The sequence below is a fragment of the Salvelinus alpinus genome, chromosome 4 (assembly GCF_045679555.1).
Source record: "Salvelinus alpinus chromosome 4, SLU_Salpinus.1, whole genome shotgun sequence".
NCBI lineage: Eukaryota > Metazoa > Chordata > Actinopteri > Salmoniformes > Salmonidae > Salvelinus > Salvelinus alpinus.
The window spans coordinates 32,227,594-32,244,470 of record NC_092089.1 but is presented as its reverse complement, the minus strand read 5'-3'; the positions used below and the strand labels follow the sequence as shown (position 1 = coordinate 32,244,470).

General features: G+C 44.2%; 1 protein-coding gene across 1 annotated transcript in view; it reads right to left on the bottom strand.

Annotated features, from left to right (window-relative positions):
- Window positions 1–16,877, bottom strand: part of LOC139572564 (glutamate receptor ionotropic, NMDA 2D) — a 229,668-nt gene that overhangs the window by 98,748 nt on the left and 114,043 nt on the right. The window contains exons 7-9 of the mRNA XM_071395274.1: window positions 8,965–9,170; window positions 7,680–7,845; window positions 149–302 (exon numbers count right to left, since the gene is read on the bottom strand). Coding sequence (XP_071251375.1) covers window positions 149–302; window positions 7,680–7,845; window positions 8,965–9,170 — 526 coding nt within the window. The remainder of the gene's footprint in view (window positions 1–148; window positions 303–7,679; window positions 7,846–8,964; window positions 9,171–16,877) is intronic.

The window sequence follows — 16,877 nt, the reverse complement described above, 5'->3', positions numbered from 1 at the left end:
ACTCTGTACCGGTACCCACACACACACACACTGTGTCAGAGCTAGAAAGGGGGGGGTGGAGAGTCATGTGAAAGTGGGAATTACATTTTTTACCTGGACCATCAATAATGTCCAGATTTACTTCAACCTCATCAGTTCCTTCACTCACCCAGGAAGGCAGAGGGTGAGACGGTTCCGTTGCTACGGGAGACCATGACGCTGATGCCCGTCTCCACGAAGGGGACGGAGAAGTCCACGACCTCTGACCTCTCCTCGTTGATGGTGAGGGATCCGATGGCCATGTCTGCTCGCTGTCCCACCACCTGATGGACGGGAGGAGAAACTACATTCAGAGAGATAGAGGGTTACACTGGCCTGATAACACATTATTATAGGATAAACTACAGTCAGAGAGAGAGGGGTACACTGGCTCATAACACATGATTACATAATAAACTACAGTCAGAGAGATAGAGGGTTACACTGGCCTGATAACACATTATTATAGGATAAACTACAGTCAGAGAGATAGAGGGGTACACTGGCTCATAACACATGATTACATAATAAACTACAATCAGAGAGATAGATGGTTACACTGGCCTCATAACACATTATTATAGGAGAAACTACAGTCAGAGAGATAGAGGGTTACACTGGCCTCATAACACATTATTATAGGAGAAACTACAGTCAGAGAGATAGAGGGGTACACTGCCTCATAACACATTATTATAGGAGAAACTACAGTCAGAGAGATAGAGGGGTACACTGGCCTCATAACACATTATTATAGGAGAAACTACAGTCAGAGAGATAGAGGGGTACACTGGCCTCATAACACATTATTATAGGAGAAACTACATTCAGAGAGATAGAGGGGTACACTGGCCTCATAACACAGTATTATAGGAGAAACTACAGTCAGAGAGATAGAGGGGTACACTGCCTCATAACACAGTATTATAGGAGAAACTACATTCAGAGAGATAGAGGGGTACACTGGCCTCATAACACATTATTATAGGAGAAACTACAGTCAGAGAGATAGAGGGTTACACTGGCCTCATAACACATTATTATAGGAGAAACTACAGTCAGAGAGAGAGGGGTACACTGGCTCATAACACATGATTACATAATAAACTACAGTCAGAGAGATAGAGGGTTACACTGGCCTGATAACACATTATTATAGGATAAACTACAGTCAGAGAGATAGAGGGGTACACTGGCTCATAACACATGATTACATAATAAACTACAATCAGAGAGATAGATGGTTACACTGGCCTCATAACACATTATTATAGGAGAAACTACAGTCAGAGAGATAGAGGGTTACACTGGCATCATAAAACATTATTATAGGAGAAACTACAGTCAGAGAGATAGAGGGGTACACTGCCTCATAACACATTATTATAGGATAAACTACAGTCAGAGAGATAGAGGGGTACACTGGCCTCATAACACATTATTATAGGATAAACTACAGTCAGAGAGATAGAGGGGTACACTGCCTCATAACACATTATTATAGGAGAAACTACATTCAGAGAGATAGAGGGGTACACTGGCCGTATAACACATTATTATAGGAGAAACTACAGTCAGAGAGATAGAGGGTTACACTGGCCTGATAACACATTATTATAGGATAAACTACAGTCAGAGAGAGAGGGGTACACTGGCTCATAACACATGATTACATAATAAACTACAGTCAGAGAGATAGAGGGTTACACTGGCCTGATAACACATTATTATAGGATAAACTACAGTCAGAGAGATAGAGGGGTACACTGGCTCATAACACATGATTACATAATAAACTACAATCAGAGAGATAGAGGGTTACACTGGCCTCATAACACATTATTATAGGAGAAACTACAGTCAGAGAGATAGAGGGTTACACTGGCCTCATAACACATTATTATAGGAGAAACTACAGTCAGAGAGATAGAGGGGTACACTGCCTCATAACACATTATTATAGGATAAACTACAGTCAGAGAGATAGAGGGGTACACTGGCCTCATAACACATTATTATAGGAGAAACTACAGTCAGAGAGATAGAGGGGTACACTGGCCTTATAACACATTAGTATAGGAGAAACTACATTCAGAGAGATAGAGGGGTACACTGGCCTCATAACACATTATTATAGGAGAAACTACAGTCAGAGAGATAGAGGGGTACACTGCCTCATAACACATTATTATAGGAGAAACTACATTCAGAGTGATACAGGGGTACACTGGCCGTATAACACATTATTATAGCATAAACTACAGTCAGAGAGATAGAGGGGTACACTGGCCTCATAACACATTATTATAGGAGAAACTACAGTCAGAGAGATAGAGGGGTCCATTGGCCTTATAACACATTAGTATAGGAGAAACTACATTCAGAGAGATAGAGGGGTACACTGGCCTCATAACACATTATTATAGGAGAAACTACAGTCAGAGAGATAGAGGGGTACACTGGCTCATAACACATTATTATAGGAGAAACTACAGTCAGAGAGATAGAGGGGTACACTGGCCTCATAAAACATTAATATAGGAGCAACTACAGTCAGAGAGATAGAGGGGTACACTGGCCTCATAACACATTATTATAGGAGAAACTACATTCAGAGAGATAGAGGGGTACACTGGCCTTATAACACATTATTAGAGGAGAAACTACAGTCAAAGAGATAGAGGGGTACACTGGCCTCATAACACATTATTATAGGAGAAACTACAGTCAGAGAGATAGAGGGGTACACTGGCCTCATAACACATTATTATAGGAGAAACTACAGTCAGAGAGATAGAGGGGTACACTGGCTCATAACACATTATTATAGGAGAAACTACAGTCAGAGAGATAGAGGGGTACACTGGCTCATAACACATTATTATAGGAGAAACTACAGTCAGAGAGATAGAGGGGTACACTGCCCCATAACACGTTATTATAGGAGAAACTACAGTCAGAGAGATAGAGGGGTACACTGGCCTCATAAAACATTAATATAGGAGCAACTACAGTCAGAGAGAGAGGGGTACACTGGCCTCATAACACATTATTATAGGAGAAACTACAGTCAGAGAGATAGAGGGGTGCACTGGCCTTATTACACATTATTATAGGAGAAACTACATTCAGAGAGATAGAGGGGTACACTGGCCTCATAACACATTATTATAGGAGAAACTACAGTCAGAGAGAGAGGGGTACACTGGCCTCATAACACATTATTATAGGAGAAACTACAGTCAGAGAGATAGAGGGGTCCATTGGCCTTATAACACATTAGTATAGGAGAAACTACATTCAGAGAGATAGAGGGGTACACTGGCCTCATAACACATTATTATAGGAGAAACTACAGTCAGAGAGATAGAGGGGTACACTGCCTCATAACACATTATTATAGGAGAAACTACAGTCAGAGAGATAGAGGGGTACACTGGCCTCATAACACATTATTATAGGAGAAACTACAGTCAGAGAGATAGAGGGGTACACTGCCTCATAACACATTATTATAGGAGAAACTACATTCAGAGAGATAGAGGGGTACACTGCCTCATAACACATTATTATAGGAGAAACTACAGTCAGAGAGATAGAGGGGTACACTGCCTCATAACAGTAGTATAGGATAAACTACAGTCAGAGAGATAGAGGGTTTCACTGGCATCATAAAACATTATTATAGGAGAAACTACATTCAGAGAGATAGAGGGGTACACTGGCCTCATAACACATTATTATAGGATAAACTACAGTCAGAGAGATAGAGGGGTACACTGCCTCATAACACATTATTATAGGAGAAACTACAGTCAGAGAGATAGAGGGGTACACTGCCTCATAACACATTATTATAGGAGAAACTACAGTCAGAGAGATAGAGGGGTACACTGGCCTCATAACACATTATTATAGGAGAAACTACAGTCAGAGAGATAGAGGGGTACACTGCCTCATAACACAGTATTATAGGATAAACTACAGTCAGAGAGATAGATGGTTACACTGGCCTCATAACACATTTTTATAGGAGAAACTACATTCAGAGATAGAGGGGTACACTGCCTCATAACACATTATTATAGGAGAAACTACAGTCAGAGAGAGAGGGGTACACTGGCCTCATAACACAGTATTATAGGAGAAACTACAGTCAGAGAGATAGAGGGGTACACTGCCTCATAACACATTATTATAGGAGAAACTACATTCAGAGAGATAGAGGGGTACACTGCCTCATAACACATTATTATAGGAGAAACTACAGTCAGAGAGATAGAGGGGTACACTGGCCTCATAACACATTATTATAGGAGAAACTACAGTCAGAGAGATAGAGGGGTACACTGGCCTCATAACACATTATTATAGGAGAAACTACAGACAGAGAGATAGAGGGGTACACTGGCTCATAACACAGTATTATAGGATAAACTACAGTCAGAGAGATAGAGGGGTACACTGGCCTCATTACACATTATTATAGGAGAAACTACAGTCAGAGAGATAGAGGGGTACACTGGCCTCATAACACATTATTATAGGAGAAACTACAGTCAGAGAGATAGAGGGGTACACTGGCCTCATAACACATTATTATAGGAGAAACTACAGTCAGAGAGATAGAGGGGTACACTGGCCGTATAACACATTATTATAGGAGAAACTACAGTCAGAGAGATAGAGGGGTACACTGGCTCATAACACAGTATTATAGGAGCAACTACATTCAGAGAGATAGAGGGGTACACTGGCCTCATAACACATTATTATAGGAGCAACTACATTCAGAGAGATAGAGGGGTACACTGGCCTCATAACACATTATTATAGGAGCAACTACATTCAGAGAGATAGAGGGTTACACTGGCCGTATAACATATTATTATAGGATAAACTACATTCAGAGAGATAGAGGGGTACACTGGCCTCATAACACAGTATTATAGGAGAAACTACAGTCAGAGAGATAGATGGTTACACTGGCCTCACAACACATTATTATAGGAGAAACTACAGTCAGAGAGATAGCGGGGTACACTGCCTCATAACACACTATTTCAACTCAGGTCTAAAAACAACCCCTATCCTCCTTCGCCTCGTCCATACACCTATAACAGAGTTCCCCAACAGGAGGCCCGCGGCCCGAATTTGGGCCGCTGGTGGTTTTATTTGGTCCCCCAAGTCAACAAATTATTAGTAATTCTGTTATGGTCCCCCGACCATCCGCTCAAGAACAAATCGGCCCAAGGCTGAATATAGTTGATGATCCCTGACCTCTAACCTGTCTGACACTAGATATGGGTTAGCACCTGATGTAGTCTGCTGAATGGGCTACAACACAGTGTAAACACCAGCCACGTGTCTCCTCCTACGCATCTCTTCATCACACAACGTGAGTTAGCCCCCCCATCTAAATGGAAAAGTGCTGTGTCGGCTGATTGAATAAGTGAAATGTTAATCTGCGTTAGACACGGCACCTCCTCATTTCAGAGTAAATCAGCAGAAAAGGGGGAGCGAGCAGCAATGCAACACCCCTCTTCAAGTCTCTGGATTAGCTACCTGATCAAAGAACGGCAGGCTTTGAAACATCTGATCAAAAGACAGAAATTAGCCTGAGAAAATAAAACGCACTTCACCATTTGCATGTGAATATAGGTGGATCGACCCCATTGGCCCTGGTTCAAGACATAAAGATGACAGATAAAGAAGAAGTAGAGTAGGGAGTGAGATTGTTTCTGCTGCCATGACAACCAGGCTGTACCAGCGTTCCCCGTGGGACCTGAGGAGGTGCAGCGGGACACTTCCACCTAAAATCACCCCCATGTCCCGCTCGGTATGTGTGTGTGTGTGTGTGTGTGTGTGTGTGTGTGTGTGTGTGTGTGTGTGTGTGTGTGTGTGTGTGTGTGTGTGTGTGTGTGTGTGTGTGTGTGTGTGTGTGTGTGTGGACGTGTTTAACTATTCTTGTGGGGACCAGAAGTCCCTACAAGAATAGTAAACAAAGTAAAAATTGACCAACTGGGGACATTTTGTTAGTCCCCACAAGGTCAAATGCTATTTCTAGGGGGTTTAGGGTTAAGGTTAGAATTAGTGTTAGGGTTAGAATTAAGTTAAATATTAAGGTTAGGAGCTAGGGTTAGTTGTAGGGTTAGGGTTAGGAGCTAGGGTTAGGTTTAGGGTTAGGATAAAGTTTAGGTTTTTGGGTTAGGGTTAGGGTTAGGGTTAGGGTTAGGGTTAGGGTTAAGGTTAGGGTTAGGGTTAGGGTAAGAGTACGGGTTAGGATTAGGGTTAGGTTTAGGGTTAGGGGTTAGGGAAAATAGGATTTTGAATGGGACTGAATTGTATGTCCCCACAAGGTTAGCTGTACAAGACTGTGTGTGTGTGTGTGTGTGTGCTGGTATGTGTGTGTGTGCTTGTGTGTGTGTGTGTGTGTGTGTGTGTGTGTGTGTGTGTGTGTGTGTGTGTGTGTGTGTGTGTGTGTGTGTGTGTGTGTGTGTGTGTGTGTGTGTGTGTGTGTGTGTGTGTGTGTGTGTGTGTGTGTGTGTGTGTGTGTGTGTGTGTGCTGGTATGTGTGTGTGTGTGTGTGTGTTCAGGACACTTTCCCGAAACAACAGCCCCCTGTTTAGCTCTCAGAGGGCCTGCCAGAAAAAGAGCTGTAATACCCAGGGGGTGTCTGTGACTGTGACCATGTGTCAGTCTGTGTCTATGAGGAAGACAAAGGGCAAAAGAGAAAGAGAAAAAACATTGTTTGTATGTTTGTGTGTGTTCATGTGTGCACATGCTTGTCAATGTTGCGTGCGTGCATCCGTGCTTCTGTGTGTTCTGTGTGTCACTAAGTCACTCTGGATAAGAGCGCCTGCAAAATGAATAAAATGTAAGTGTGGGTAAGTGCGTGCCTATGTGTATGTACAGTATGTATGTGTGTGTGCATGCACGCTTCTCTCTCTCTCTGTGTGTGTGTGTGTGTGTGTGTGTGTGTGTGTGTGTGTGTGTGTGTGTGTGTGTGTGTGTGTGTGTGTGTGTGTGTGTGTGTGTGTGTGTGTGTGTGTGTGTGTGTGTGTGTGTGTGTGTGTGTGTGTGTAATAAACAATGTATGTCTGTGAGTGCTGACTGTGGTTAAGGGCCCATAACTCTCCCTGTGACTGATGTGACACCCAGCGTTTAACTGGTTGCCCCGGAGGCAGCAGCATAGGCCAGGGAACGCTTGAACATACACACACACACTAAGTTAAGCTACAGTAACCTACACACACACACTGAGGAACAACACAAACACATGTGCAGTGCTACACACACGTACATTCTCATGCAGAGCTATAGTCGAACAACAGTGAAACGCACAGAAACAGCAATCCTGACCTTCCAACCAGGAAGAAAAACCACTTTACGAGGTCCTTAACTTCCATAAATCATGACCTCTGAACCAGAGGGCCTCAGTCATGTGACCTCACTCTAATCCATCAATCATCAGCCATCCAATCAATCAAATGTTATTTGTAATGGCAGCAGGCAGTGTGCCAAGTCTCAGTGCTCTTCTCCTCTCTGGCGACAGCTGCTGTGGAAAGTAGCTTTGACCTTTTCCCAACAACTATTATGGTCAAGAAGAACAACGTACTGTAGCCTACCAATGTCTAATCAATCATTCACGTTTTACTGACCTCTCCAATCATGCCGTTCCACACTCCATCAATCTTCTTCCCGTGCTTTCCGTTGGTCACCAGGTAGAGGTCATAGGTGAAACCCACGATCTTGGCCAATCGTTTGAGGATGTCGATGCAGAAGCCCTTACAGCACTGTTTCTTTGGGGGATCCTGGACAGGAATACTGGAGGGAGGAAGGAAGAGGGAGACGAGGTACAGGAGAGGAGAGAGAGAGAGAGAGAGAGAGAGAGAGAGAGAGAGAGAGAGAGAGAGAGAGAGAGAGAGAGAGAGAGAGAGAGAGAGAGAGAGAGAGAGAGAGAAAGAGAAAGAGAAAGAGAAAGAGAAAGAGAAAGAGAAAGAGAAAGAGAAAGAGAAAGAGAGAGGGAGGGAGTGAGTGAGAGAAAGAGGGAGAGTGAGAGAATATATAACATTTAAAATATGTTGTTATATTTAAGACAAAGAATGTCTCTCTTCCTCAGTCAGGGCCACACTACATACAGGACATCAATGTCTCTCTTCCTCAGTCAGGGCCACACTACATACAGGACATCAATGTCTCTCTTCCTCAGTCAGGGCCACACTACATACAGGACATCAATGTCTCTCTTCCTCAGTCAGGGCCACACTACATACAGGACATCAATGTCTCTCTTCCTCAGTCAGGGCCACACTACATACAGGACATCAATGTCTCTCTTCCTCAGTCAGGGCCACACTACATACAGGACATCACAGTTATGGATTATGCCTTTAAGTGAGAGTCAAATTGTGCTGCCACATGATAATTGTGCTCATCCTTCCTAGAGGTGGTGAACCGTGAGGCGTGGACCTCTACTGCAGCTCTATTGTGTTTGTGTCCAATTCAACCCCCATATATCTTCAACTGAATCACATATAACCCTATATACCATCTGGGCTCACACTCACCACTACACGATCGAGAAGGATGAGAGGTTATGTGGAGAGTGGAGGGTTAATATGTGATTTGTTTGTGTTCAATACACCATGAAAGTGATTATGTCATATGTTGACACCACGTGATCATTACACTGGAGACACATGATATTATGAAGGTTGATCTGTGAAAAACGACAGTTCCCTTTTGCTGATGTGTTTGGCTCCAGGGGGGTCTTGTTGCCACTGTACTGTATGTGTGTCACTAGGGGATGACCCGTATTTTACTGTGTCCTCCAAGACCCTGGACAGTCCCCTGATGAAGTGTACCAGGGTAAGGAATGTATTTTATTGTGTATTGGACAGGAACATAATTGTCTAATTTGACCCGTCACCCCTGCCTTCTGACCTGGCGTTGAGGGGTCGTCGGCAGGGTACAGAGTCTCTGATGCAGGTGTTGGAGGCGGCATCAGCCAGCTCCACGATGACAAACGGACGTTCCTCCAGAGTGACCACGCGCAGGTGCTGTGCGCCATCAGGCGGTTGGAGGAATGGACCGTAACGCGACCACGCTGGATAAACCAAATCCAACTTACCGTTCTCCCACATCCCTACCTGGGGAAAGAGAAGGGAGTGGGTTAGACAGGACACACACAAACAAACTCCCATCAACCAACCCCTGTCACATCAGTCACAGCTTTCCTGTTTTGCATGTTATTTTGGCATTAATACGTGTCACATATCAGTTTGCAAACAATGTAAAGAAATATATATCATTGACTTAATAAAGCCGCATACGAATATGGTCTCTTTTTTGTTTTCTTGAGTAAGGCAGCTCCAAAATGCAGGTGTTTCAGCCTAGCTCAGTGCTTTCTGTGGTGGTGGGGCAAGTCAGCAGAAAATTTGAGCATTGTGCCGTGATTGGCTCAGTGTTCCGTCACTCATGGGAATACTATGTCACCGCCATGTCTAGAGCTAGAAGATTCTAGCCCCTTGGGTGCTGCCATAGAGTTACATTAGAAGTGCCCATCCAAGAAGGCCATTGGCCACAGATAAAATGAAGTCAAATCACATTATATCTACTGTAACTTTGATTGGACTGATCATGTCAACATCATACTTTCAAAATCTTAGGTAGCAAGCTAGACAAGCAGTCATCATCATGAATCACGTCGACAATCTACTGGAAAATCCTTTCTTCCAGTTCCCAGTTGTTTTGAAAGCATCCAGAGAATGACAGACTTTGATGACATAGTTTGACGACAAAATGTGCCCACGAAGGGCCGCCGGGCCACCGTCCTGTTCAAGTGAACACAGCACAACAAGGTGAGTCCAAAAATGTCTTGTATGCTGCTGCATAAATGATGTAATATGCCAAGGAGATATGTATACTGTAGCTAAGAAAGTACTACTAAGTGTATGTGGTGTAGTAAGCTGTTAGTGGCCCATGTGCCTCACCCTAATAATTTGGTCTATTTTCATCTATTAATTTCACCTACAGTTCTGACTTGGTGGTGTATATCTAGCCTATAACCTGTTTTTCAGAAATATAATCATTGAATATTGTAAGAGCTATCCTACAGTTCTGACTTGGTGTACAGGGAGAACGCTGTAAGAACGGCCCATGTTCTGAACTCTGATGCTGTACATTTCAAAAGTGCTGAACAAATAGTTATATTGACTACGTCTATCCTAGTTCGCTCATTAATGTCACAATCGAAATTACGCATTGCCTTATCCGCTTGTCGTCCCCTTATGCCATAGTTTGTACTGTACACCTCAATTGTCAGTAGAAACCACATTTGTTTAAGCAAGTCAGCCATATCAGCTATGTATTTTTAAAAGGCAGTAAATGAGGCTGAATGAACTGTTTCGCTGCCAGACAAGGCTCCATGGATAGCCAGGTGTAGCAGTGGTAAGGTGTTTGGACTGCTGTTGGAACAGCTTTATGTAGGCCCTAACAGTTTGTGGGCACCGTTTGTCACCGTTATAGTGCAATTCATGTATTGTTTAGTGTTGTGTTGTGTAGTGGCTTTGCTGGCATACATCTCACATTACATTTTTTTCCCCCACCAAGATTTACATGCTAAAATCGCCACTGAGTGTGCCATCCAGTTTATTATATTGTACTGTACTGTATGTGAACCAGTGAGTAGAGAAACAACAGGTCTGACAGCGTTTCAACCACATCCACCTCAGACGAAACAGACAGTCATCCGACAGGAAGAGAACATTCAGACCCAGGATTCTCTCAACGACACGCGCGCTCACTCGCACACACACACACACACACACACACACACACACACACACACACACACACACACACACACACACACACACACACACACACACACACACACACACACACACACACACACACACACACACACACACACACACACACACACACACACACACACACACACACACACACACACAGCCAAACCAGGGGTATTGAGATAGCGGTAATCCACACACTGCCATAAAGAGTTTTTCCAATTTAAGCAACGAGAGACACATAAAGAAGACCTCACACTAGAACTGAACAACAGTGTTCCCTTCAGACTGAGGTCTTTCAACAGACCTAAAGTCTTTGTCTTGCCACTATTGAGTGCAGTGATCTGGAGAAGGAGTACTGTAGCCTGGGATTGAATATAGTGTACCAAGCTGATGTTCTGACTGAATAACTTTAACCACATGAACCAGCCACTAGATCAGCTGCAGGACAGATATACACTGCTCAAAAAAATAAAGGGAACACTTAAACAACACAATGTAACTCCAAGTCAAACACACTTCTGTGAAATCAAACTGTCCACTTAGGAAGCAACACTGATTGACAATAAATTTCACATGCTGTTGTGCAAATGGAATAGACAAAAGGTGGAAATTATAGGCAATTAGCAAGACACCCCCAATAAAAGAGTGGTTCTGCAGGTGGTGACCACAGACCACTTCTCAGTACCTATGCTTCCTGGCTGATGTTTTGGTCAATTTGAATGCTGGCGGTGCTTTCACTCTAGTGGTAGCATGAGACGGAGTCTACAACCCACACAAGTGGCTCAGGTAGTGCAGCTCATCCAGGATGGCACATCAATGCGAGCTGTGGCAAGAAGGTTTGCTGTGTCTGTCAGCGTAGTGTCCAGAGCATGGAGGCGCTACCAGGAGACAGGCCAGTACATCAGGAGACGTGGAGGAGGCCGTAGGAGGGCAACAACCCAGCAGCAGGACCGCTACCTCCGCCTTTGTGCAAGGAGGAGCACTGCCAGAGCCCTGCAAAATGACCTCCAACAGGCCACAAATGTGCATAATCAGCAATGTTCAAAGCCCTTGTGCAGTGTTTCTTTAGTAGGAAGAAGCTGTCAGAGCTTTCTGTTTGTTGATGATGTTAAACAACGTTCAGTACCATAGTGAATGCTGCTGTGCTAGACTAGCAGTGTTGTTCCCACAGAGGACAGGAGAGCAGTGTTAGTGCTGGGTAATGACTAGCAGTGTTGTTCTCACAGAGGACAGGAGAGCAGTGTTAGTGCTCGGTAATGTCTAGCAGTGTTGTTCCCACAGAGGACAGGAGAGCAGTGTTAGTGCTGGGTAACGACTAGCAGTGTTGTTCTCACAGAGGACAGGAGAGCAGTGTTAGTGCTGGGTAATGTCTAGCAGTGTTGTTCCCACAGAGGACAAGAGAGCAGTGTTAGTGCTGTGTAATGTTTAGCAGTGTTGTTCCCACAGAGGACAGGAGAGCAGTGTTAGTGCTGGGTAATGTTTAGCAGTGTTGTTCCCACAGAGGACAGGAGAGCAGTGTTAGTGCTGGGTAATGACTAGCAGTGTTGTTCCCACAGAGGACAGGAGAGCAGTGTTAGTGCTGGGTAATGTCTAGCAGTGTTGTTCCCACAGAGGACAGGAGAGCAGTGTTAGTGCTGGGTAATGTCTAGCAGTGTTGTTCCCACAGAGGACAGGAGAGCAGTGTTAGTGCTGGGTAATGTCTAGCAGTGTTGTTCCCACAGAGGACAGGAGAGCAGTGTTAGTGCTGGGTAATGTTTAGCAGTGTTGTTCCCACAGAGGACAGAAGAGCAGTGTTAGTGCTGGGTAATGTTTAGCAGTGTTGTTCCCACAGAGGACAGGAGAGCAGTGTTAGTGCTGGGTAATGTCTAGCAGTGTTGTTCCCACAGAGGACAGGAGAGCAGTGTTAGTGCTGGGTAATGTTTAGCAGTGTTGTTCCCACAGAGGACAGGAGAGCAGTGTTAGTGCTGGGTAATGCAGTGTTCTGCAGTGTTTCTGTGTTCTAAGCCGGAGCTGGGCGCTCCTCTCCCGGGTGCTAGGTAATGGTGCAGTTATTGTAAAGAGAACATTAAATATTCAGTGAGAGCCAACAGCGTGGATGTACAGAATAGGCATATAGAGATGTATTATCCGCTTTGTGTGTGTATGTGTGTGTGTGTGTGTGTGTGTGTGTGTGTATGTGTGGTGTGTGTATGTGTTTGTGTGGTGTGTATGTGTGTATATGTGTGTGGTGTGTGTATGTGTGTATGTGTGGTGTGTGTATATGTTTGTGTGGTGTGTATGTGTGTATATGTGTGTGGTGTGTGTATGTGTGTGTGTGGTGTGTGTGTGTTTTGTGTGTGTGGTGTGTCTGTGTGTGCGTACTATAAGTGTGTATGTATACAGTATGTAGGAATATGTGTGTGTGTGTGTGTGTGTGTGTGTGTGTGGGTCTGTATGTGGGTCTGTATGTGTGTGTGTGTGTGTCTGTGTGTGTGTATGTGTGTGTCTTAACCTGGGTTTGCTCTAAGACTGAGGGGCAGTGCAGAGCTCCTAATTGAAAGGGTTTCAAAGGAAATGGCAGAAGTCAGCATGTTACAACACGCTGAAACTGGACTCTGGTGGACTGTTACAATCAGCAGGAGGCTGAGATCCACTACTGTGTGTGTGTGTGTGTGTGTGTGTGTGTGTGTGTGTGTGTGTGTGTGTGTGTGTGTGTGTGTGTGTGTGTGTGTGTGTGTGTGTGTGTGTGTGTGTGTGTGTGTGTGTGTGTGTGTGTGTGTGTGTGTGTGTGTGTGTGTGTGTGTGTGTGTGTGTGTGTGTGTGTGTGTGTGTGTGTGTGTGTGTGTGTGTGTGTGTGTGTGTGTGTGTGTGTGTGTGTGTGTGTGTGTGTGTGTGTGTGTGTGTGTGTGTGTGTGTGTGTGTGTGTTTGTGTGTGTGTGTGTGTGTGTGTGTGTGTGTGTGTGTGTGTGTGCGTGTGTGTGTGTGTGGCGGAATGTAGATGTGTGGGATAGAAGGTGTGTGTGTTTAACAAAGAGCATTCTGAGCGTCTCCCTCTACACTGATAGTGACAGCGGTAAAACCCTGCAGTATTAAACAGGAAAAAGCACACAGCACATCTCCAACAGGTATTAGGGCTTTCTGAACAAAACACAGCTTTATAAAATATGCATGACATGTCAGGATCGATGTAGCGGGCTACGCATACACACACACACACACACACACACACACACACACACACACACACACACACACACACACACACCCCCCACGGCACAGCGCAGCTACGCTAGCTCCAGGAGCCAGATGCTAATGAGGCAAAGCAGTAAGTGTCATGTCAGGCTAGTTGTCTTTTATGTTCTCTCACGTCCTGCTCAGGTGTTTTCCTTCTAACACCACACACAGGCCACGGCTCAACACGCTGTTGTCTGCCCTTTAAACGAGCCCAACCTACCAACCAACCAATCAGCCATCCAACCAACCAGGGAGGAGAACAGAGAGGCTGTAGGACAGATGTAGGTTTGCATCACTACATGTAGACTACATTGTTATTTAGCTCCTGTCTGCTGAGCAGCAGGAAGCTAGATGTACCTATGGAATCCTGTCATGGCTGACACCTCTAATATAGGTTGAGGCTAGATGTACCTATGGAATCCTGTCATGGCTAACACCTCTAATATAGGTTGAGGCTAAATGTACCTATGGAATCCTGTCATGGCTAACACCTCTAATATAGGTTGAAGCTAGATGTACCTATGGAATCCTGTCAGGGCTAACACATCTAATATAGGTTGAGGCTAGATGTACCTATGGAATCCTGCCATGGCTAACACCTCTAATATAGGTTGAGGCTAGATGTACCTATGGAATCCTGTCATGGCTAACACCTCTAATATAGGTTGAGGCTAGATGTACCTATGGAATCCTGCCATGGCTAACACCTCTAATATAGGTTGAGGCTAGATGTACCTATGGAATCCTGCCATGGCTAACACCTCTAATATAGGTTGAGGCTAGATGTACCTATGGAATCCTGTCATGGCTAACACCTCTAATATAGGTTGAGGCTAGATGTACCTATGGAATCCTGTCATGGCTAACACCTCTAATATAGGTTGAGGCTAGATGTACCTATGGAATCCTGTCATGGCTAACACCTCTAATATAGGTTGAGGCTAGATGTACCTATGGAATCCTGTCATGGCTAACACCTCTAATATAGGTTGTGGCTAGATGTACCTATGGAATCCTGTCATGGCTAACACCTCTAATATAGGTTGAGGCTAGATGTACCTATGGAATCCTGTCATTGCTAACTCCTCTAATATAGGTTGAGGCTAGATGTACCTATGGAATCCTGCCATGGCTAACACCTCTAATATAGGTTGAGGCTAGATGTACCTATGGAATCCTGTCATGGCTAACACCTCTAATATAGGTTGAGGCTAGATGTACCTATGGAATCCTGTCATGGCTAACACCTCTAATATAGGTTGAGGCTAGATGTACCTATAGAATCCTGTCATGGCTAACACATCTAATATAGGTTGAGGCTAGATGTACCTATGGAATCCTGCCATGGCTAACACCGCTAATATAGGTTGAGGCTAGATGTACCTATGGAATCCTGTCATGGCTAACACCTCTAATATAGGTTGAGGCTAGATGTACCTATGGAATCCTGCCATGGCTAACACCTCTAATATAGGTTGAGGCTAGATGTACCTATGGAATCCTGCCATGGCTAACACCTCTAATATAGGTTGAGGCTAGATGTACCTATGGAATCCTGTCATGGCTAACACCTCTAATATAGGTTGAGGCTAGATGTACCTATGGAATCCTGTCATGGCTAACACCTCTAATATAGGTTGAGGCTAGATTTACCTATGGAATCCTGTCATGGCTAACACCTCTAATATAGGTTGAGGCTAGATGTACCTATGGGATCCTGTCATGGCTAACACCTCTAATATAGGTTGAGGCTAGATGTACCTATGGAATCCTGCCATGGCTAACACCTCTAATATAGGTTGAGGCTAGATGTACCTATGGAATCCTGTCATGGCTAACACCTCTAATATAGGTTGAGGCTAGATGTACCTATGGAATCCTGTCATGGCTAACACCTCTAATATAGGTTGAGGCTAGATGTACCTATGGAATCCTGTCATGGCTAACACCTCTAATATAGGTTGAGGCTAGATGTACCTATGGAATCCTGTCATGGCTAACACCTCTAATATAGGTTGAGGCTAGATGTACCTATGGAATCCTACCATGGCTAACACCTCTAATATAGGTTGAGGCTAGATGTACCTATGGAATCCTGTCATGGCTAACACCTCTAATATAGGTTGAGGCTAGATGTACCTATGGAATCCTGTCATGGCTAACATCTCTAATATAGGTTGAGGCTAGATGTACCTATGGAATCCTGTCATGGCTAACACCTCTAATATAGGTTGAGGCTAGATGTACCTATGGAATCCTGTCATGGCTAACACCTCTAATATAGGTTGAGGCTAGATGTACATATGGAATCCTGTCATGGCTAACACCTCTAATATAGGTTGAGGCTAGATGTACCTATGGGATCCTGTCATGGCTAACACCTCTAATATAGGTTGAGGCTAGATGTACCTATGGAATCCTGCCATGGCTAACACCTCTAATATAGGTTGAGGCTAGATGTACCTATGGAATCCTGCCATGGCTAACACCTCTAATATAGGTTGAGGCTAGATGTACCTATGGAATCCTGTCATGGCTAACACCTCTAATATAGGTTGAGGCTAGATGTACCTATGGAATCCTGTCATGGCTAACACCTCTAATATAGGTTGAGGCTAGATGTACCTATGGAATCCTGTCATGGCTAACACCTCTAATATAGGTTGAGGCTAGATGTACCTATAGAATCCTGTCATGGCTAACACATCTAATATAGGTTGAGGCTAGATGTACCTATGGAATCCTGCCATGGCTAACACCGCTAATATAGGTTGAGGCTAGATGTACCTATGGAATCCTGTCATGGCTAACACCTCTAATATAGGT